Consider the following 24,316-nt stretch of genomic DNA (forward strand, 5'->3'; position numbering starts at 1 on the left):
ATCAGTTTATACATAAATACATAAATAAAGTTTATACATAAATACAATCATTACAAATCACCTGAGCCCAACCTAATGGTTGCTCTGGCACTGCATATACACATTTTAAGATTTTATTAATATTTTTGAAATTTATTGCTCCCAATAAAATTTGTGTATGATATTATAGATGGTTACAAAAAAGTTAAGGCAATTGATGGGTTCTATAACACTTGAACTGAAGTGCCTTTATAATATATTTTACTGCATATATACAGTGCAAATAATTTTATTTTAAAACTCAATATAACACAGAAAAGGAGCCAAGTAGCTCATATCTAGAATGTGATATGTATTTAATTATGATACTGTCTAATCAGAACATTCATGATTTTATAAAAATGCATTCAATTATTTCCAATATAGGAGGTTAATTTTAATAGTGCTGTAATTTCAATCTACAGTCTAGTAATTAATTTTTTCAATCATAAATTCTCAGACTCAACTTTCCCCTTTTATATAAGTCAATACAATTGAAACTCAGGCACTAATCATTCAAGCCAAAAGCATCCCTCACATTTTCTAGGGCTGTGAATAAGGTTCTGTATGTTATTTAGTCAATTTTATTTTTATCTTATTGCAAGTAACAGTGTTATAATGAAACATACGGATTAAAAAGCCTCATATTTCACATTTAAAGTATGTATCAACTTGCACTGTACAAATGTGAAATTCAAACCAACCTAATGCATTTTATGATTTGTATCATTACCATCAAATAACATTTTCTATTCAAGTCAGCTATACCAATAAAATATTCAATAATCCCATCATTGTAACATCTAGTTACCTTAATATCACTTCCATTTAAACACATTCTATTTATGCGGCTGCCATTGGGTCGGCTAGAATCAATCCAATAGATGAATTCTTCTCTGTAATCAAAGTCTATAGCAATAACATTGTTTAATCCCTAAAAATAAAAAAGGATATGTTTGAACAATAGTTAATAGAAATTATTTTTAAATGTCTTAGGAGTTCGTAAGAATTACTATCTCTCTTTGAACCTAGATAGTTATAGTTATGACAATGAATAGCATTTGTGACCAATTCTTTTTAAAAGCATCTTATCTTTATATTTCTCTATACCACACATTTAAAATGTTGTAAAATTTATTTGAAAATATTTTCCAAGTAGGTTTCAAAATTTTGGAATGCTTATAAAGTTTAGCCCCTGTTGTGGGTAAACAAACAAACAAACAAACAAACAAACAAACAAAAATATATATATATATATTGCAAAGTGAAAGACTCTCACTTTAGGTTAATGTTAAATAGATATGAATTTAATGTCATTATTGTCTGTTCTGTAGAGTAACCAGAAAAGAGCATACACCTAAATTTGCAACAGAAGATCACAGAAGATTTAAGATGAGCTTCAGATAGTCATCTGATGAAAGTCAGAAAAGAAGGTTTAGAAACCAATTTGTCCAAAATATTTTTTGTCAACAACATAAATTAGCTGCCTTGTTGTTGTTGGTGGTGGTGGTGGTGGTGGTGTGGTTGTGGTTGTTGGGTTTTTTTCTTCTTGAGACCCTCTAGCCAACATAGTGCCATATTAGAATTTAAAAGTTATAACCTTAGGTGAGTATTTGACCAAAGAGGAACTGAGTAGCCAACATGTTTTTATCCTACATGGATATACGAGGATATGCCTGCCTTCAGACTCTTGGTTATGCATTTTTTTAGCAAGTAACAAAACACGATGGATTTCTGGATGCCCCAGTTTTTTGGTTTGATAGTTGTGCCTTTTGACTGATTTAACAATTGTACATCAGGATCTGGGAATCTTCTTAGGTGCTGAATAATTCAAACAATTCCTGAGGGGTTAATTTAATTCTGACCTTTTGTTAAGGCTCATATATTAGTACCCTGATGGACTAACAAAACTTGGAACAGGATTTCCATTGTGTTAAGTCATTTTAAGGCTTGGATAGTCTATTAATTTATAAATATTATATATTAAAAATATATGATGGAGGGGAAGTGGGTGGGTGATGGGCTAAACGAGTGATGGATATTAAGGAGGGCACCTGTGTTGAGCACTGTGTATTATACACAAGTGATAAATCACTAAATTCTACCCCCAAAATCAAAATTATGCTATATGTTAACTAGCTAGAATTTAATAAAAAATTGAAAAAAAAATGACACTATAGACACTTGGCAAAGCCCTAAGAGATCATTGCCATATCTTTATATCTGTTATAAAATTATATGTATATATTTATCCTAAAATTGTGATTAAGTCTCAAATTGTTTTGGCGGTCATTTATGAGTAGCTGTAGTCCTATAGGTTAAGGAATAGCACCCTGAGGGAGATGCGCTGTTTGGTTTGGGGAGGAGGGAAAGGAAAGATGATAATTAGCACATCTGAATTCAGCTTCCAGATCGATTTCCCAAATTTAGAATTAGATAATGACACTGCATTAGATTTATATAGTCCTTCTTAAGACTCAGGCCCAGGCTACATTATTACTGTTCATAATTTTCTTTTTTTCCAATGATCTACAAGACTAACGATGGCCTAGTTATAGAAGCAATTCAGAAAAGGTTCTGGCAAATGCTGATTTTTTTTTTTTCTTCTCACAGCAGGGCTGAAGTCTAGTGGTCATGGCATTAAAATCACAGGTTCACATCTTATGCTTAGCTATGTATTTGGCTTAACATGAGCAATCTCTTTCCTTTGCCCGAGATTATAAAGTTAATCTGAAATGGGCTAACTCCTTGGAAATTGCATTCCTTCGGCCATAAATAAGAGACAAAAGTAAACACAATTCTGTAAATTTCTCACTAAGCCCAGATGAATGAACACAAGTATACTTCTTCCTGACATTACTAATAAAAAATAACAAGTATAACTGCTTAAAAAATTCAGTCACAGATTCAAAAGATTTGTTAAATATTAATTCACAAGCTAAAACGTGGAGGATTCCCCTTAATTAAATGCACTTCAGCATGCATATCTAGGAAGTTGTCCATGCAAAATCAAAGTTTTAAAATATAAATTGAGTATTGGGGCGCCTGGGTGGCTCAGTTGGTTGAGTGTCCAACTTTGGCTCAGGTCATGATCTCACAGTTTGTGAATTCCAGCCCCACGTCGGGCTCTATGCTGAAAGCTCAGAGCCTGGAGCTTGCTTCGGGTACTGTGTCTCCCGCTCTCTCTGCTCCTCCCCTACTCGCACTCCGTATGTCTCTCTCTCTCAAAAATAAGTAAACATTAAAATAAAAATTAAAAAATAAAATAAAATATAAATTGAGTATAGCCCAAGTTCTGTAGAAAGTTTAATAAATGCACTTCAATAGAGTTTGTAATATCCTTTCTGTTCAAGTGTTTTTAACACCAGAGGAATATGGTAAGTGGGTTAGGGTTCTGTGATGGCCTGCAATTCAGATGGATGAATTGGAGTTTTACAGAGAAAAGGTAGACAGAATCTTGTCACTAACTTCAGGAAAGATTTACCCAGTCATGGCAGAATTATCCTATTCCTTTTTTTACAATAATCAATTTATATAATGAAAATTCAATTCCAAATTTAGCAATTCAACTATAATTAAATGAAAGCTATAAATGCAGAGGAATTGAAGCTCTGAATTCTGACATATCTATCTAAGCTGGTCATTTTTCTACAGCTTTACCCTTTAATCCCCACAGAAAACTTTGCAATTCTCTCTTCTCAGAATCATATGCAAGGAACATTAAAAAAGTCAAGGGCATGGGCAAACTAGTGTCTAAACACTAAAGCCATTTCAGTGGTTTCAGAGCTGAAAATTGGTTTCATCAAAAACCTATTTGCTTCTTTCATTTCTATAGCTGAAGATCTGCACCCTTTGGTTCAAGATGATTAATTTAGGAAATTGTGTTTTGTTTCTCTACACAATTTTACTGGAATAAAAGCCACTGCAGAGATTGAAGTGGATAGCATTGGAAAGCTACTTGATAAATGCACTTAAATAAAATTAATATTTGATTAATGCATTTAATTTCTAACATCCATGTTATTAAAGTATAAGTACATTTTCTTTATGTATGTGGTGTATGGATTTAAATTATAGCCGGCCTACCTAAAACGACATTTTAGAATACATAGGGTAAAAAAATCTATGACCTGTTAAAATTTTTCACTGTAAAGCTTCATGAGATTGTATGGACTACAACAAAGAGAATCAAATTCAAGATATTAGGGTCAATCGTTCTTCCTAATAACCTACACACACACACACACACACACACACACACACACACATACAATCCTCTCACATTTAAGACAAGGATGTTTTTTCACTTATTTTGACTGAGAGAAAATATGGAGATGTAATTACTTCCGTTTTCTACTTCATTCTGCACATGTAGACAGAAATCTCTGAGGAAAAAAATGTTTCTACTGCCTAGAACTCCTTGAAAATTTCTATAATGCTGTAATGAAATGCAGTTAAAAATATCTTCCCTGACAGAAATGATATATTCCAAACAGACTGCAGGCAAAACTGGATGTAAGGCTTGTCTCTAGTTTTTTGGGTATCTATTTCCTTACTCAGTGGCCACATTAATAAATGCTTTCAAAAGACAGATGTTCAGAGTCCTTATGAGCATCCTCATCTTTCTCACTCCCTTTTCATTTTCATAAACACTACACTAAGAAAACTATCTGGAAGTCATCCCCACTTAGGTACTAGTGATTGGCAATGGTCAAAAAAGATACCACGAGGAAAAAAGTGCTATCTGAAAGTGTGCATTAAAGTGGTTTGGGTATGAAATACTTAAATGATGCATACAGGAAAAAATCATTTTGCTCCATTAAGAACAATCTCTGATAACATATTAGCTATGAAAACAACAAAAGGGATACCAGCAGAAATGTCCTGAGTCACAGGATTGGAAAATAAAGCAAGGGGATGTCACTGAAGCTCTGTAATAGTCTTCCGTGAAGTCAATAAATATTGTTGCTATTTTAGTTATTAGTTCAACTGAGCTTATAAACAGACTGCCCTAAAGAGAGAACTTTTTCCCTTTATGATAGCAGAGTCTAAAAGGAAGAAATGGTAAACAAATACACAAAAACAACCTAGTAAAAAGAAAATAAGCCTGTTCCTTTTGCAGGGCCCATACAAGGACTGGCACATCTAACTTGGAAGGTATAGAGAGGCTTAGAGGGGGTATGGAGACCGACTCCAAAAGAAAAAGATAATTTTCAACATTTGCTAATTTTGTTATAAGCTTAAAATTAGACTGCGTGGAAGAAAAGAATTAAGTTAAATAATATAGGAAAACATTTGGGCAGCAAACACTTTTCCATTTTAGCATAGTTATAAATACTAAAACTTTTTCTCTGGAATTATTTCTCTTATATTATTCATCTCTTAAAGAGATAGCTGTCTAATTCTTATATTTTAAGTAGATTTCTGTTTAGTCTCTATAAACAACATGGAAATATTTTTATATTTCCCAATCTCTGTAGGGTTCACCATTAGAGAGAGGCAGTGTGATACAGTGAATGTCGGTGGCACACTCCAATCTCAAGAACAAAAATCTAAACCTCACAGACATTCATGAATGAGGAGACATGTTGTAAGCACACAGGAGGTCTGAGGACTCCTGTGAATTGGAGAGCATGGCCTCTATATCAAAGTGTCAACTGCCATACAATTCGGATTGTGGACATTCAAGGATGTGAGCTCAGCATTGCTATATCTTTCTATTTATTTTCATGAGTAGCCAGAAATCTGGATTTTCACATGAAATTTTCATTTTCAATCTGTGGCTTAGAGGAAAACTGGAAAATCTAACTGTCAGGAAAAGTCAATATCACAGTTTCTAATGAATATTTGTACTTAAAATGAGACTCATAAGAAAAATGATTGAAACTGACAAGAGCAGTAGAGGAACCCATCAATAGGTGGCAAAAATAGTTCAGGTATTCTTTATGTTGCTAAAAATCACCACATGAATGGCCTTCTTTGTCTATGCATAATGCTGGCTTAACCATACTACAAGAACAAGAAATATCCTTATTTTTGGCACACTTGTTGTAGACAGTGCTTTCACATATTTATGTCACTACTGTACAGTTTGGGGCAAAAAGACATTTGCAGCAGAACAGATACAAACTGAATCTTGCCAAAGAAGCTATTTCTCCTGACAACCAAAAATATGCTGTAACTAACTGCATGTGATTTCTCTAGTCCATGTAGTAATCATTGTAGTTGTAATGATTTGATTTTATGCTATTTCCACTGCAGACTGGGAGAAATAAAAAGTTGAGGTGAGCAATTCACAGTTTTCTATCCTATCATCAAATGGAAACCGTAACTTTCATCTTAAATAACATATATAAATAAACCCTGACAATAGGACTCAAACATCAAAACAGATCAACTCAGATTCTCTTGAAGTGGACAGGTTGAGGATAAAGATGGTAGAACCAAAACATATGCTTTACAACCTTTGAATCATGGCTCGATTACAATTATACTTTCACCCCCTTACTAATTCTAAATTTGAAAGGCTAGAGATCGTCAGTCCTGTTTTATTTCTTAGTTCTGTGAATTAAACCTTAAAATTCTGGAAAAGGTATTAATTTTTAAAATTCCAAGGGGGAAACACGAAATACTTTAAAAGATAATTTTATGCTTTCTCTAATCTAGCGATGCTTGAGACAGTTTTTCCCTTCCATTAATTCTATCTTATATTTTTTACATTCTTAGATATGGTGTGATGTTACGTGTTTGGAACACCCCCTTGACAATTCAAGCAGAATAAAATTTAGTGTAATCTCCTATACAAACATACATGTGTCCATGAGCAAGTGCTTCATAAATTCTAATTGTGAGATATTTCTACAGTTCTAATGCATATCTGGAGTACCCATATTAAATATGAAATCATCATGAGAATGTCCTACCTGTTTTAAGAGTGTGTAGTTGGAGCCATCAGTGCTAATTTTCCTTATTTCATGATGATCAGCAAGAATTAGAAAAGGTTCTTCATCTAAACACCAAGACAAAAAAAAAAAACAGAATTAGAATTTTATATGTATGGCTTTCAACTTCACTTAGTTTCAACTTTAAATTTCTACAAATTTAAATGTAGTGTTCTACAGTAGATTAACGGTTAAAAAATTCACACTGAATATCTCAATATCTCAATTTACAGTAAAATGAAAAAAACAGCAGATACGCAGGTAGTATAGAAAATCTAGATAATTCTAAATGCATCCCTCTCTTTCCCTCAGTTTTTGTGAACAGCAGGTTATCTAATTTATTTGCAACTGGTGGAAAATATCTGGTGTCATTATCTGATTTTTTAAAATGAATTTTGGGAAAGAATAAGCTACACATATCTTAGAATACTACAGTACAGCTAAACATTCATATAATCAGAAAAATCTTTCTTGATAATCAAATAACCAGCTTATACTGTCAGAATGACTTTGGTGAAAATCAAGAGTATCATTGCCTACGCATATTTCTTTTATCTGCCTGGAGACTTCTCTTAAATAACTTCTGAATTCCAGGTTCTATAATTTTTGTTAATCAATTTCACCTTTCCTCATAATCCTGCTTTTTAATTCCTTTAATAATCTTTATTTCCTTCTTTTAGTTGTTCCAATATATTTTAGTATCTCATTTGTTCTAGAATCTAGGAAAAATAATAATAGGAATCTGACCATGCTCCAAATATAAACCTTTAAAGTGGTTTTCTTTTAGAATATTTTTGGAAACAAAATGGATTTTTAAAAATATTCAGAAAGTTTCGTACACAACATGTTTATTTGAATACATATTTGAATAATTTAAATTCAAATTGACCACATTCTTGATTGTTATAATCCTAGAGCAATTCAATTAAAGATTTGTTCAAACTCTTTATAAATAGCTTTGTTTCTAAGATGCAGTCATATGCTTAGTTGCCTTGTAAGCAAATTTAATGTCAGTAGAAACTACAAAAGAAAAAAAAAGAAAGAAAAAAGAAGAAGAAAAAAACAATGAAGAAGACAGTAGTCACTTTATGTAATTTAATATGGATTTTATTGGAAATCATTTACTGTTACAGAGTTATTGTCCTGTTTGTTTACTTTATATTAAAAACTACTACTTTCCTCTTCTTATAATTTAGTTTCATAGTAAATATATAATTAATAGGGTAGTGTATTATTTTTTATCATACTTTATGTCAGGGATTAGAAATGTGTATCACAGGGGTGCCTGGGTGGCTATGTCAGTTGGGTGGCTGACTACAGCTCAGGTCATGATCTCATGGTCTGTGAGTTTGAGCCCCGCATTGGGCTCTGTGCTGACAGGTCAGAGCCTGGAGCCTGCTTCCGATTCTGTGTCTCCCTCTCTCTCTGCCCCTTCCAGGCTTGCTCTCTTTCTCAAAAATAATAAACATTAAAAAAAAAATGTGTATCACACATGCCGGACATCTCCTTCTATGAGCAAGGACAGGATCCCCAATCAATCATTCACTCTTTGTGTTGATGCTAAATTGAGACTCAGAACCCTACTCAAGAGAGTCAGTCTGAGGTTGAAGGCACCTTGTCATCCCTTGTCAACTATATGTATAAATATAAAATTAGTCAGTCATGGTCTACCTTTTTTGTTAATGTTTATTTATTTGGGAAAGAGTACAAGCAAGGGAGGGGCAGAAAAGAGAGGGGAGATAGAGAATCCCAAGCAGGCTCCATGCTGTCATCATGGAATCTCACACCAGGCTCGATCTCATGAACTGTGAGATCATGACCTGAGCTGAGATCAAGAGTCCAACGCTTAACCAACCTAACCACCCAGGTACCCCAGTCATGGTCTACCTTAATACCTAGGTAGTTCTGTTCTTTACTACTTAAATGTAATAACTGAAATTATAAAATTCCTCAAAGAAAATATCAACAAAAGGCTCCTTTAAGGTCATGTTAATGATTTTTTTTAGATATTACAGAAAAAACACAAGCAATAAAGGCAAAAATAAGCAGAACTATATCAAAGTAAAAAGTTTCTTTCTGTGCAGCAAAAGAAACAATCAACACAATTAAAAGGCAACATATGAAATGGGAGAAAATATTTGTAACTTATATATCTGATAACAGGTTACAATGAAAACATATAAAGAACTCACATACAAATCAATAAAAAAAACCAAAAATAAATTGATTTAAATATGGGCAGAGGAACTGAATAGACATTTTTCCAAAGAAGACATACAAATGGCCAACAAGTACATCAAAAAAACGTTCAACATCAACAATAATCAGGGAAACACAAATTAAAATCAGTGAGATATCACCTTACATCTGTTAGAATATCTATCATCAAAAACACCAGAGATAACAAGTGTTGACAAGGATTTGAGAAAAAGGAAACTTTGTTCATTGTCGGTAGGAATGTATATCCACTATGAAAACCAGTACAGAGGTCCCTAAAAAGATTAAAAATAGAACCAACATATGAACCAGCAATCTTGCTTCTGGGTATTTATCCAAAGGAAATAAAAACATGATGAGAAAGATTCATATCTTCACTCCCATGTTTATGACAGCTTTATTCACAACAGCCAAGATATGGAAATCACCTGAATGTCCATCAATGGATGAATAAAAGAAGATGTGACATACATACACATATATATAAATATATGTATATGTATCTGTGTTTACATGAATGTGTCAATTTATATGTATGTATTTACGCATATGTATTTTTTATAGTATATACTATATATGCATATTATGTTTTATATATTATATACATATACTATATTATACATTATACACATATATACACACACAATGGAATATTATTCAGCCATGAGAAATAATGAAATTCTGCCATTTACAACAACATGGATGGTCCTTGAGAACATTATACTAAGTGAAGTAAGTCAGAGAAGGATGAATACTATGTGATTATCACCTATATGTAGAATATCAAAAAAGTCAAACTCATAGAAACAGACAGTAGAATGGTGGTTGCCAGGTATGAGGGGTGAGAGAAATGGGGAGATGTTGGTTAAAGAATACAAACTTCCAGTAAGAAGATAAATAAGTTCTGAGGATCTAAGGCACAGCATGGTGATTTTAGGTAAAATACTACATACTTGAAAGTTGCTAAGAGAGTAGAGCTTAAATGTTATCACCACAAGAAAGAAATGGTAATTAGGTGAAGTGACAGAGGGATTCCTAACACTATGGTGGCACTCATGTTGCAATATCTAAAGTGTATCATGTGTAGACATGTTACACAGCTATGTGTCACACAGCTATATGTTACACAGCTAAATGTCAACTATACTTCAATAAAGTTGGAAAAAATCCATCTCTTTAGCAAAAGAATTATGCTTCAGGAACACATTTTTGTATCATTATTAGTTTCTAATAATTGCTGCTAATGAGAAACAACTACAGCATGGACACATGATATAATGAGATAAAAATTGTAATCATCAGCATTCATCTCCTTCATACCCTCCTTTCTGAAAAGTTTAAAGTAACAAAAACATTGACCGGTTTTGTGATTTTCTTTTTTCTTATTTCATGTGGCTGAATGCATGATATAGCAAGTAGGTTTGCAAATAAAACAACAGGCTTCAAATAATATACAAATTGATTCAGTGAGGAATACTCCAAGAATAAGTAAAAGTGAAAAAAAACAAACACACAAAAAAACTGAAAGGGTTTTTTTGTTTCTCTATAATGTGCAAAGGGTTAACCAGTTGAAAAACTAATTTTAAGAATTCCTAGGGGCGCCTGGGTGGCTCAGTCGGTTGAGCGTCTGACTTCAGCTCAGGTCATGATCTCGCGGTTCATGAGTTTCAGTCCCGCGTCGGGCTCTGTGCTGACAGCTCAGAGCCTGGAGCCTGCTTCAGATTCTGTCTCCCTCTCCCTCTTCCCTGCCCTTCCCCTGCTCATGCTCTGTCTCTCTCTGTCTCTCAATAATAAATAAACGTTTAAAAAATTAAAAAAAAAAAAGAATTCCTGGTGCCTGGGGGGCTTCTGGGTGGCTCAGTTGGTTAAGCATCTGACTTCAGTTCAGGTCATCATCTCTGGGGCCAGGAGTTTGAGCACCCTCTTGTCTTTCTCTGACTGACTTACTTTGCTTAGCATAATATACTCTACGCCGTCATAGAAATGTGACATACATATACATAAGAAGCTAGCAATGCTGTTTGATTCACAGAAAGTGAGGGGGTAGAGACAATATTGTGTATCATTTTTTGCTCAGTCATTTATTATATATTGCTTTGCATTATTTTAATATGTGTGATTTTCTCCCCTAATGAATTATAATATTTTTAAAATTATGGCCCACGTTCTATTAAATTTTCTAATTTACAAAGTCAAACTCACTACTAGAAACAAAGAGAAGTTTAATAATATTTGCTGAGTCTATGGAAGAATTCAAGTAGCCCTATATAGCTGATTTATTGCTATTGTTGTCATCATCATTACTATTATCATTATTGACCTTCTTGGCATACGTATATGAGCATGTATGGTATAGGGGAGAAGGAAAGCTATTATAATACAGTCACAATAGGCTCTTTAATAGTCTTGGTCAGGGGTGCCTGGGTGGCGCAGTCGGTTAAGCGTCCAACTTCAGCCAGGTCACGATCTTGCGGTCCGTGAGTTCGAGCCCCGCGTCAGGCTCAGGGCTGATGGCTCAGAGCCTGAAGCCTGTTTCGGATTCTGTGTCTCCCTCTCTCTCTGCCCCTCCCCCGTTCATGCTCTGTCTCTCTCTCTGTCCCAAAAAAATAATAAATAAACTTTGAAGAATAGTCTTGGTCAAACCTTCTCTTAAGAACCTGTGATGCAGCAGGAAAAAATGCTAGAAATAGTTCTTTTTACCTCTGAGCACTCTCAAAATCTAAAAATCAGTTAATAATGCACAAGACCATAATGCGATTTTATTACAAACAGAACAGTTTGTGGACAGCACACAAAATTAGAGTGACATATCCCTATATCAAGGTAAGTAAGGAAGAATTTTGATTTCTCAGAAACAGCAAAGGGGAGTGAATTCAGTAAGAATAGCTATAAAACTCAGAATCCATATGTGTAACTGAGGCTGGATCAGTGGACAAGTTCAATTCCATACCTGAGAGTGATTTGCAGCCATTTGGGTTATCAGGTTGTATTTCATACCCATCTGTACAAAAGCACTTGTAGGTCCCATATGTATTGATGCATTGCTGGCTACACGGAAATCCCAAGGAGCATTCGTCAACGTCCACACATGTTTTACCATCATCCTTCAGTTGGAATCCAGGCCAGCATTTGCACTAAAGAATGAGAAACAAGTATAATCATTTCATATCATTGTCACTGTCTTTTCCTATTGGATATCCTGTGAGCATGATTCAAATAAGAAAATCATTTAAGAATAGATAATGACAGGGTGCCTGGATGGCTCAGTCAGTTAAACATCTGACTCTTGGTTTCAGCTCAGGTCATGATCTCATGGTTTTATGAGTTTGAGCTCCATATCGGGCTCCATGCTGAGAGCATGGGACTCTCTGTCTCCCTCTCTCTCTGACCTACCCCCACTCATGCTGTCTCTGTGTCTCTCAAAATAAATAAGTAAACTTAAAAAAATAAATTAATTAATTAAAAAAAAGAATAGATAATGGCAAGTCTTTCTGTCTCCAGGGATTAACCTTTAATAAGAATTATGTATATTAAATAATATTAAAGCTAAAAACAAATTCTCCCAAATATCTTCATTTGATCATGTGAGGTTGGCAAGATTTTTATAAAAGTTAACTGACATCATCAAAGCCATGTGGCCATAGCATGGCAAGGACCACAAAACTAGTCAACTTCCTTCATTCTTTTTCTACTGCATTATCTTGACTTTTTAGAAGACTTTAACGATCATAAGAATTAATGATTATGCAGAGCTTTGTAGATTACTAGCATTGGTACATATGCTATTTCAACAGGGCCTTACAGAAATCAGTGATGTAGGTATTATTATTTTTAGTTAACTGATGAGAAGCTAGAAGTTGTACGGGTGAAGTTGCCCGGATAAAGCCAGAGGATTGCTGAGACTGTCTATAACATATACTAAGGCACAATTAATATTGGTCAACTGGGTCTGATCCCACAACTTGGTATGCTGATGTTGTTTGGAGAAATAAAATAATATTAACATAATTTCCCACTATAATTTAATCACTTTTTGTGTCATCAAATCTTTTGTTCAGCATCTCTCTATCATGTAATATATGAAACTCTGATGATGATATGCAATATTTACTAACCAGCATGTAAATTCTGATGTCACACCATAGTATGTATTTGCAGTCCCAAAAATAATGACGTACTGTGACTGGTCACTGTCTTTCAGGTCTATATTCAATCTCTGCCAGGCAGCATATGAGAATTATAATTATACAAAATGAATCTATAATTGGCCAGATGATTATGATCATACTATCTTTACCAAGACTCTTTAGCACTTTTGGAATTAAGGAATGTGTGAATATTGAGAGGGACAGTGAGTTAAAAAGAAACCCTAAATCGTTATGAGTAACTGGTATCCAAGAGTTATTCAAAGCAAACATTTAATAACCTAGATTATTTATCTGAGGATAAATGTGATGGCAGATCTTTGTATCTATTGGGAAAAAATCAGAGAGATATATGTGCATTTATTAAATAGTAAGCAAACAATTGAGTTTTTTAAGCACACACACAAAAAAAACATTATTTGGTGGAGAGGCCACTTCATCTTCACCCAGAAATGTTCCAAAGCAAACTAAATGGCTGCTACTAAGTTCTTTTATAAGGAATGAATTGCTTTAAGCTCATAATGAATTGCTTAAGCGCTTTCATTGTTAACAATTTACACCAATATTTAGCTAATAAATTCTCAGCAATTACAAGTTTTTGTTTTGTTTTATTTTTAAGCCAACAAATCAAAACAAAAGCCACAGTTTGATTTCCTAAACTCTCCTCATCAAACTCTGACTTTCTTTGGGAAGACTTATCCTGCTACCTGTTTAAGGAAGTCAGGACAATCAGTGCTTTGCTATGGCAAAGGAAAATGAGGTGATTAATGTCACCTAAGTGTACACTTAAAAATTGTTAAAATGGTAGGGGAGCCTAGGTGGCTCAGTAGGTTGAGCGTCCGACTCTTGATTTTGGCTCAGGTCGTGATCTCATGGTTCCTGGGACCGAGCCCCGAGTCATTCCAGCTCTACGCTGACAGCGTGGAGCCTGCTTGGGATTTTCTCTCCCTCTTTCTCCCTATGTCTCTACCCCTCCCTCTCTTTCTGCTCCTCCCTCACTCAGGCTCTCTTTCTCTGTCAAAAATAAATAAATGAAAAAAGTTGGCTAAAATGGTAAATTTTGTGTTATGTATATTTTACCACAATTTTTTAAAAAAATATTTTTTAAAAAACGCAAGCAGAAAATGACAGGATACTAAAATATATCACTGAAAAGGACTGAAGTAGAGATCACTTAGGCCAGAAACCAGAGATCCATAGGCTGACATAAGGCATTGTTGAATTCAAGGAGCACTTTAGGACAAGTGAAAGGAATTTTAGTAGAATGTACTGAATTCCTCTCAGAGAGTATTATAAAAGGAAATAAACAGTGTCCTAATTTTAATGGGATTTCTGAAAATCACTTTGAATGACTAACATCAGGTTTATACAACCACTATATCAAATAGAACTACTATATCAAATAGCTTCCACATTTATAGAAAATCAATTTCTTAATGTAAAATTGGTAAAAGTGACTAAATATAGATTTCTATAAACAAATGAAATATGTTTAAGAGGTTATCAGTAAGTTTTTAAAAGATTATTTATTGAAAGAGAAGATTTTTTTAAAAGATCATTTCCCCCAATCCGTTAACCTTGTTTTAACAAAAACATTTTTGCTCCCAAATAACCCAAAGGTCTCAGTGGGACATTCTACCAGCCTAGCTTTCATAAGTTGAGTGAAATAAAAGAATAATCATTTGTACCTTCAAAGATAAAAGATGAGAGATTAATCTATCTTGGAAACTGAGTTTTAAATTTTCTCATTTTCATTTACCAAAAAAACCCATTTTTTATGAAAGTGAGATTTATGTATTTTCAATATTATCTTAATTTTTCTCACCATCAAGAATGACTTCAAATTTTCCTGATTTGTATTAATTTTTATATAGGATCATATAGCTACCAGAAAGAAATATAGCTACCCAAACTTTTCCTATTAAGTTCAGAGAAGTTTCTTTGTAGCTTTTTAAGCAATATTTTACAAATATTATTTCTAATACATACATTAAAACTTATTTCTCTCCCAGAAGTACATTTATTTTTACATGGTAAATTATCCTTCACATCAAAATAAGATCCTTGCTTTAGTAAATGTTATTACTCCCTGCTGAATAGTTAGATACATTGTATTTGTCTTACAACAAACGTGCAAATTGTTCACAGTCCATAAGGTCTAAATTTTGCTTTTGTAAGCAATTTTCATTTTATTGCAGAATTTGGTGGAGGATTTATTGCCATGTTCTATAGCTTTTGTAATGAAAAATTGGTTACTGGATATTTTTCTCCATTTCCTGGAAAAGAGAAACCAATAAGCTCCCACCCCCCCCCCCAAATATATAAACATTTTGTTGTATATAAGGCTTTTTACTCAATTTCCTATCAACACATTATCATGAATATAAATATGTGTGTGTATGTATGTGTATGTATATATATATATATATTTTTTTTAACACAATATGTAAAATGTTAGCTTTGAAACTTTATTTAAATCTCTCATTTCTGATTCTGCTTGAATTTTTATATTGGTCTTGTTTCCCCAATAGATATTTTATTTTATTCATTATTTTTGACGTGTACATATTCAAGAATGCTATTCATAGCAATTCTGTCAGGTATCAGACACAGAGACTTTCTAAATGATTAAATAAATATATTACCTATTTTAACTAGAATTCTCACTTCATTCTATGACCCCCTTCTGAGAAGTCAAGGTGAAAATACTGATTTTTTTAAAGTTATCAACAAACAAGTATTTCTATATGATGGGTCTTATAAAGTAATTAAAATAGTATGATTTAATATGATGCTCTGGATGATATATATTTCTACCACAGTAGTTTTCTAAATATGGCATTTCTGAGTACTAAGTACTTCTTATATGCAGGCATTATAAAAATACTAAAGCTCATTTGGATGATATAAGAAAAGGTGGTCATCTAATATTCTATAATTATTAGATTTTACCACCATATTTGTTATGACAGATTTTAAATACACGTAGATAAAATGTAAGGAGATCTACTTTGAAATTTAAGTTTTTAGATAGATGGAAAGATACACAGATGCTAGATAGATGGATGACAGATTCTATGATTTATATATTCCATAAACATATAGAAATATAGAATATATTATACAGATAAAACTAAACCACTATTTATAAACTCTGCATTTAAATTGTAACTAATTATCTGTAATATTTCTATGACCTGTTCCCTAATATTTCAAGAAACACTTTATATTGATTGTGCATAAGTCACTAATAATATTTTTTTCTGCTCCATTGGGTTTCAAAATATTTATTGCCAAAATTGATTATCTGATAGATATTCATCTCATTAAGAGTTATTTTGGTTCATTGTCTTGTTTCATTTTACCAACAATACAATGTTATAAGTGACTACATGTGTGTTTTAAGTCTGTAAATTAAAAAAAAAATTAACATTTATTTTTGAGAGAAAGAGACAGAGTGTAAGCAGGGGAGGAGTGGAGAGAGAGGGAGACACAGAATCTGAAGCAGGCTCCAGGCTCTGAGCTGTCAGCACAGAGCCCAACATGGGGTTCGAACCCACAAACTGTGAGATCATGACCTGAGCCAAGGTCAGACGCTTAACCAACTGAGCCACCCAGACACCCCTTTAAGTCTATAAATTTAACCAAGTCTTAATACAATATTTAAACTAAAAAAATATTTTTCGTAACAAATGTAACTTCCTTAGTGTTTTGGTTTTTATCCCTGTTTTTGCATAGAGGAAAATGATCATTGTAGTTTTCTGGTTTCATCTACATACAATTAAATCCTATCAATGTAGTTAAACTAATCACAATACCAGAAATTCAGAGATTACAGACGCCAAAGTGGTTGGCTAAATTTACCATTTGACAGAAGTGGCCTATCATGGGATGTCAAGGCTGGCAAGAAAAAAGATACAACATCTTTGCAATATACAAATATTTTCTCTAGCATGCTTTAAAGAAAGCCACAATTTAACCTCTTTAGTAGTGAGAAATGAGACAGTTCTTTCCAAGTAAAGAGTATTTTACAACACTTTTCCTTATACCGAACAGAATCCGCCTCCTAATTTATAATTCCAACCTTCGAAACAAACTCAGACTAGGTTGCTCCCTATTCCAGTACTTCATATATTTGAATACAGATAACAATTCATCTTTGCTCGAGGGAAAACTCCTAAAGGTGTGTGTTCCATACTCCTTATGCTTCTGGATGTACAAATTTGTATACACTACAATTTGTCAAGGTTCCTCTTAAAATGCCCTGTCCATAAGTGTGCATAGTACCCCAGGTGTGTTCTGATCAGTGTGGAATTCAGTAGAATAAAATCTAACCTCTGTAATACTATAACTGGCATTAGACTGAGTCTGTGTTTTAGAGGAGCCTGTCCTATTGCTGATTCAGACAGAACTAGTGTTCACTTAAAAACCGTGACTTCTGAATGAATTGCTCTTCCTAAGATTTCCCCAACCATAATCAAACTTACTGTGCAGCTTTAATTTTATGTTCATTTGCACCCTCCTTTCCAACATGAATGAAAAGGAGATGTTTTTAAGAGCTATTCTTGCCAATCAGTTTTGTCAGTGTATCACCCTCCTCAGGAAAATGGTACTAACAAAAGTCAATTAGGATATTAGGCATGATATATTTTTAGTGTACCTGCACTTAGTCCTAATAATTCATGTGTTCTGTTTTTTTTCTGTTTATATGAACAATATTGTATTATCCAATGTTGTGGTAGACAGATGCTCAGTCCATTTCACTTCAAAGATGGGAGAAAGAATGAGGGAAGAAATGAGAACTTAAGAGTTGCATACATATTTTTGTGCCACCAACATGGCAGTATCTCCCTAAACACTGGTCTTCTGCTGATTTTGTTTTTCTTTATGTTCAGCATACATTGAAAATGTTCAACATTTTCATATATCTTCAACAATATTATGATGCATTTTAAGTCTTACAGTTATAGATTACATAGCGTTCACTGTCTCAAATTCTAATGTATCATGTGATTTGCTATTTTTGATGAGTACCTACCTTGTAACTGACGGGAAGGTCTTGACAATCTTGAGAACATCCACTGACTTTCTTACTCAAACATTCATTTATATGGCAGTTTCTCTCATCTGAGCCATCGCCACAGTCATCCTTACTGTCACAAAGACCTCCACTGGGAATGCACCTGCCATTTTTGCACATAAAAAATGAACTGTTGCATGACTGTTCTGGAAAAAGAAAATAAAACAAATGGAACATAAAGGGCATGCCATTGCTTTATACTACAATTGTTGAAAACATTCACAAATATGATAACTTATCTGTCAAAAATTATGGTAAATATATGTGCATCTACAATTCTCTATACATAGTGTAATATTTTATACACAAAATATAAAAAAAATCAAGGGCAAAATGTACTTTCATGTTCAACACTTATTGAAAATCTTTCTTTGCCATGAAAATTAACAATCAAAATAAGCATCTCTAGGAAAATTAATGGAGTGTTTCTGTCTTCACCTATATTGTGAAGATGGAATTTAAAAGTATGATGATAGTTTGACATTTCCCTAAAGCCACAGGTCTCTAAGAAATTATATGTCACTAAAAATTAAGAATCTAGAATCGGTAGATATTCCTAAATTCTTTTTCTTCCTGGAAATATAACGTTGACATTTTTAAGTCAGGGCATAAAAAGGACATTTGTGGTGAATAATAGTTTTTCCAAATATATCTATGGAAAGGAGTTTAGGTTTTGCAGGTATTTACAACCTGATGACTTGAATATTACTCATTATCATACATGATAAAAGAAAGCCTATTAGCATGTAAAGTACATGAGAAAAAAGCAATTGGGTTTATTTTAAATATACGACTATGTATTCAGTCTTTGGACTAGTGAAATGATAAATAGACCAAGTTTGGCTATGTATATATTTCTGTTCAAGTGATATGCAATTTATTTCATTGTGCCTAAGTATGACTCATACTGACTTTCTCTCAGTAAACCTCAGCTTATTTTATGTTTAAATTTTAAAATAGGACCATACCAGAAAATTATTTTCACATAATCATGCATTAAGAAAAAATAACTTTTTCAAAGGGGCAAGGCGATGGATTCATTAAGTTCATTGCCTCAAATCTTTGTATTTTGGCACAGATTTAAATTTCTAAAAGTAGTTTCAAAACATAGTTGATTACTAGGATCCTGCATGGTATCACTTGAAACATCATATGCTTAATTATTTGCATTTTCCTTGAATATCATACTAGAATGACAATCAGAGTCACAGTTTTGCCATTAAAAAGCAAATGTTGGGGGGGCATCTGGGTGGATCAGTCTATTGGGCGTCTGATTTTGGTTCAGGTCATGGTCTCATGGTTCATGGGTTCGAGTCCCACATCACGCTCTGTGCTGACAGCTCAGAGCCTGGAGTCTGCTTGGGAATCTGTGTCTCCCTCTCTCTCTCTGTCCTCCCCTCCCCCCAGCTGACACTGTCTCTATCTCTTAAAAATGAATAAACTTTAAAAAATACTTAAAAATATAAAGTAGAAAGCAAATTGTGGAATAAGCATATTATATATTTTCTGTACCTGCACTTTTGCACTTTGGGTTTAAAGGTGCTTCATCAGAATGGTCAGGGCAATCAAAGTCTCCATCACACTGCCATTGAGTACTTAGGAGGCATCGTCCATCAGCACAACTAAATTCTTCCACATTACACTGTCGATATGCTAGAGACAAAAAAACAAACCTTCTAATTCATATAACAAATACTCATTAAAACTACATCCCCCAATGTACACTATACCTAGTTAACCATGGGAGTTACCCATGTCTCCTATGATAAATGTTTCTAATTTCTTTTGGGAACAGTGGTCATAATGAAGAGATATTTGTGGTTGAAAAGTAGGATTAAAGGCCAGAAAATAAAGTAAAAAACAAGGCAATCTTAGTGTTTCTGAGGAAACAGAAATGCAATACTCGAGGATACCATACCATCTCTGTTCACCTATTATCTGTCTTCTAAAAATTTCCCTCTGAATGAAAAACAAGAATAAAGCTATTACATTTTTTTCAAGACTAAGCTTGATTAGGTATAGCACCAGAACATATGGATGAAGTGATTCTGAGTTATAATAATAATTCTCAGAAGCTGTAATGCTATGTTTGTGTTTGGGAAGCAGTGTTGAAACTGTAAAGACATTGCTAAAATGAAAGAAAAGTAAATTTATAAAGCAATAAAAACAAAACTATTGTAATTATCCTATATATTGATACTGAGAGGTATTGAAAAGCTTTATTCAAATCACAGTATCAACCCATCAATTTTTAATGTTCATATCTATGCCTGTTTGTAAGTAAAACTCATTTGATTTTGAATATTATGAGTATTTTTCCTAAGTTTGTTAACAATAAAAACTATCATTTCCATTAAGAAACTTTCTGGTAAATCTGGCAAATATTCTACTTTTGAAAAGAGGGAATAAGATCTGTATGTTTATTAACAAATAGACAAAATTCCAATAGAAAAATAATTCAACAATGATTATATAATTGAGATGTTTGTCACATAGAATGGCAAAATTAGAGAGTTCTAAAATACTCCAGTTTCCCTGGTCTTTCTTCCCTCCCGTTCCTCACTAGTTCATTCTCCTCAGTCAATAGGTCAATATGTACATTACATTCAAGTCTCTCCCAGCCCAGTAACAATAAAAAATCCATCCACATAACTCTTAACTATACCTTACTTTTCTTTCCTACTACCCTAGCCAGCGTTTCCTCACTTATCTCCAGCTCTTCCTCAATTCATTAATATCCATTTCTACATCTGCCTTCTGAAATTCCTCTTTGAGCTAACAAATACCAAGTGACAAGTGAATTCAAAGGTGTCTCAGACTCTTTATCTATTTCACTTTCCTTCAGCATTTGATGTTGAGCACACTACCCTGTAAATAATTTCCTAATTTAATATTTATAATCCACTCTCCTGGACATCTTTCTAACTTCACGTTTGCTGTTCCCTTTTATCCTTCTTTCTGTATGAAGTCAACTCCTGTTCCATCCTAAAATATTGCAGGTGAAGCCCTAACTTCAATCTTCAACATGTTGCTTTCCCGTTTTCCTGTCTGCAGTGCTGGGTGTTCTCATTCTTGGCTACATTTTGAATATCATCTTTATGCCAATGACCACCAAATTAATCTTATTTTCCTGGTTATCCTTTGGTTTCTGGAACTAAATTTTCAAACACTCACTGTACAGCTCCATGTGATTGTCTGATTAACACTTCATATTCAAAGTATCCAAAATTAATTCTTTTTTACATTTCTCTTCTGCATCTGCAAAACTTGGCCCTTAATCTCTTGTGTTCCAAAGTTCATTAATAGTAACACACCATCCACCAAGTCATCCGAGCTAGAAATTCTCCTTTCTCCTCCATATCTGACCGTAGATGAATTCTGACTGATTCTGTTCTCCTCATTCCACCATTTCTGCCCTGGCTTATCATCACATCATTAATCATCAGAACTATTGCAATAATTTTCTAGTTAGCTTACTTTCTCCCTAATGTCTCCCCTCTCCCAGGGTAATATCTCATCCACTCTTCTGAAAAAGATGGTCCTGAAACATATTTTGACTGTGGCATTTCCCTATTTCAAATGTGTGTTGCCAACTAGGAGCCAAATAATTAAATACAAATTCCTTAACAAATATTCCAGACTTTTTAGAATCCAGCTTCAACTTTCTAACTTACCTCAGAAAAGACTAATTGCTATTCTTCAACCATGTCAATTTACAGTCATTTGTAAACATACAAAGAACTTTCTATGTGTGCAGAACTATTCTTAGCACTTTACAAATATTAACTTACTTCTCTTAACATCCTTAATATATATATATATATACATACATATATACATATATATGTATATATGTATATATATATACATATATATATATGTGTGTGTGTGTATATATATATATATATATATATATATATATATATATTTAAAATAGATGAAGAATTTGGGTACAAAAGGGTGAAATAACTTTTCAAAGATCACACAGATAGTAAGGGGCAGGGCCAGGATCTGGACCCAGGCTGTCTGCCTCTAAGGTCCAAGCTTTTAACCACTGTGTATGTTCTCTACCATCCAAATATGACTTTCTCTAACAATCCTTGCTTCTTTATTCTTTAGTGACTCAAAAATTATTCTCTCAGCTTTTCTCCCATGTATTGTGATTCTTATTGCCATCTGACAATGTGTGCTATTTTTCTATATTGTATTTCTGATCTTCCTGTTTGTTTGCAATTTCTTCTATCTCTGTCTCATTCATCTCCATATCAACTGAGCAAGTGTCTAACAGAGGGAAGGTATTCAATCAGAATTAATTGTACTTCCGATTAACACCTTGAGTTATGATGTATCTTTTAAAACATCACATTGAATCCATGACTTAATGGTGAAATGATCATAAAAACTGGTATCCAATGATTTCTATCAGAGACTGCTATCAAAAACCAAGGCTATAGACACAACACAGGAAGAACAAAAGAGGGCACTAAATCTACTGCCTTTCATCATTATATGTGGATTTTAATGCTTTTCATTTTACATTTATCCATGTATGTATTTAAGTTTTTTTTTCTTCTTACAAAAATACTAAGTTCATGTAAGAATTCAATTTCAAGTAGGAATTTTTAATGATTTTCACTACAAAAGTTATATTTGTATTTGTGTGTATATTATATATGTACTGGTCCTATAAATATATATGCAATAAGATAAATTTTATCATTATATTATTCAATTTTAACAAATAAGTGTACATGTAAAAGGATAAGGTGAAAGGAAAATATTACGTATCCAGTTTCTCTGATAGTTGTGAATTCTTTTTTTTCTCACTCAAGTATTTCATTTGGCTATAAGACTGACCTAGCTAGCCATATATTGTCTTTAAAGTTTAAAGCACTTTAAACCAAAAACATTTTCATAAACATTTCCCTGTGTGGCTCCTAATAAGAATATGCTACACGTAGGCATGATCTCCAAGTCAATGTGTAATTAAGCTAGAGCTTAAAGAAGTTATTGTGGCGCATCTATATATTACTGAGTTTACATGTCCTTAGTGCATAAAGGAATGTGTTGTTCTTGTATTTACGTATTTCTTAAGGTATCTTAAAAGATTCTTACTCAGCCTGACAACATCTTCTATGAAAAGTTTGGGTATACTTACCGCACTGCAGTGACTCATCGGAGCCATCTCCACAGTCATCATCATGGTCACAAACAAACTGCTTGGGGATGCACACTTTATTATGACACATGAAAGCATTTTCATCACATGTATTATTGGGAGCTAATAAAGATACCACAAAAAATAAAGTTAGATGAGTACCTATTTCATCTTCCCCCACCTTAGGACTTTGGGAATGTATGCTATTATACTCAATAATTCGTAGTTATTTACAAAAAAAGGAAAGTTTGCTAATATATATATGGACATACATATAAATTCATAATATATATTAAAATGCATATATTTATATATGAAATATATGAACGCTGATTCAAAGTTTTAGTATTAATACATTCACCAATTCCACAGTGACCCTGAAATTTCAGGCCATTTAGCAATTTGTAAGTTTGCTAAAGAATGAATTCAAAAGTTCATAAGTGATAAAAAAATCATTCAACTGTAATAATGTGGCTGGGTTTTTTCTCTCCTTATGCCTGCAGGATTGCTAGTAAAGTGATAAAAACCTTGCTTCTTTGTGAAAAATGAACCTGAAAAGACTACCGAGTGCTAATGCTCATGATGGAAGTGAAAAGAAAACATCAAAATAGCTAAGAAAACTATTGTTTCTAAGATGAAAATAAAACTTGGGTGACTTTGGGATATTGAAATAGGTTAAGATCTATGGTCTGATAAGCCCAACAAGTAAGTACCACATCAAATTAAGAATACTGATCCATGAAATGGAATACTGATT

The 24,316-nt window shown here is 33.3% G+C and overlaps 1 protein-coding gene across 1 annotated transcript in view; it reads right to left on the reverse strand.

The window, feature by feature from the left end:
• Positions 1-24,316, reverse strand: part of LRP1B (LDL receptor related protein 1B) — a 1,901,338-nt gene that overhangs the window by 260,765 nt on the left and 1,616,257 nt on the right. Inside the window, exons 53-58 of the mRNA XM_043576625.1 lie at positions 23,560-23,682; positions 19,914-20,054; positions 18,360-18,547; positions 12,127-12,310; positions 6,942-7,027; positions 830-952 (exon numbers count right to left, since the gene is read on the reverse strand). Of these exons, the coding sequence (XP_043432560.1) occupies positions 830-952; positions 6,942-7,027; positions 12,127-12,310; positions 18,360-18,547; positions 19,914-20,054; positions 23,560-23,682 (845 nt within the window). The remainder of the gene's footprint in view (positions 1-829; positions 953-6,941; positions 7,028-12,126; positions 12,311-18,359; positions 18,548-19,913; positions 20,055-23,559; positions 23,683-24,316) is intronic.

Source organism: Prionailurus bengalensis, chromosome C1, assembly GCF_016509475.1.
Source record: "Prionailurus bengalensis isolate Pbe53 chromosome C1, Fcat_Pben_1.1_paternal_pri, whole genome shotgun sequence".
NCBI lineage: Eukaryota > Metazoa > Chordata > Mammalia > Carnivora > Felidae > Prionailurus > Prionailurus bengalensis.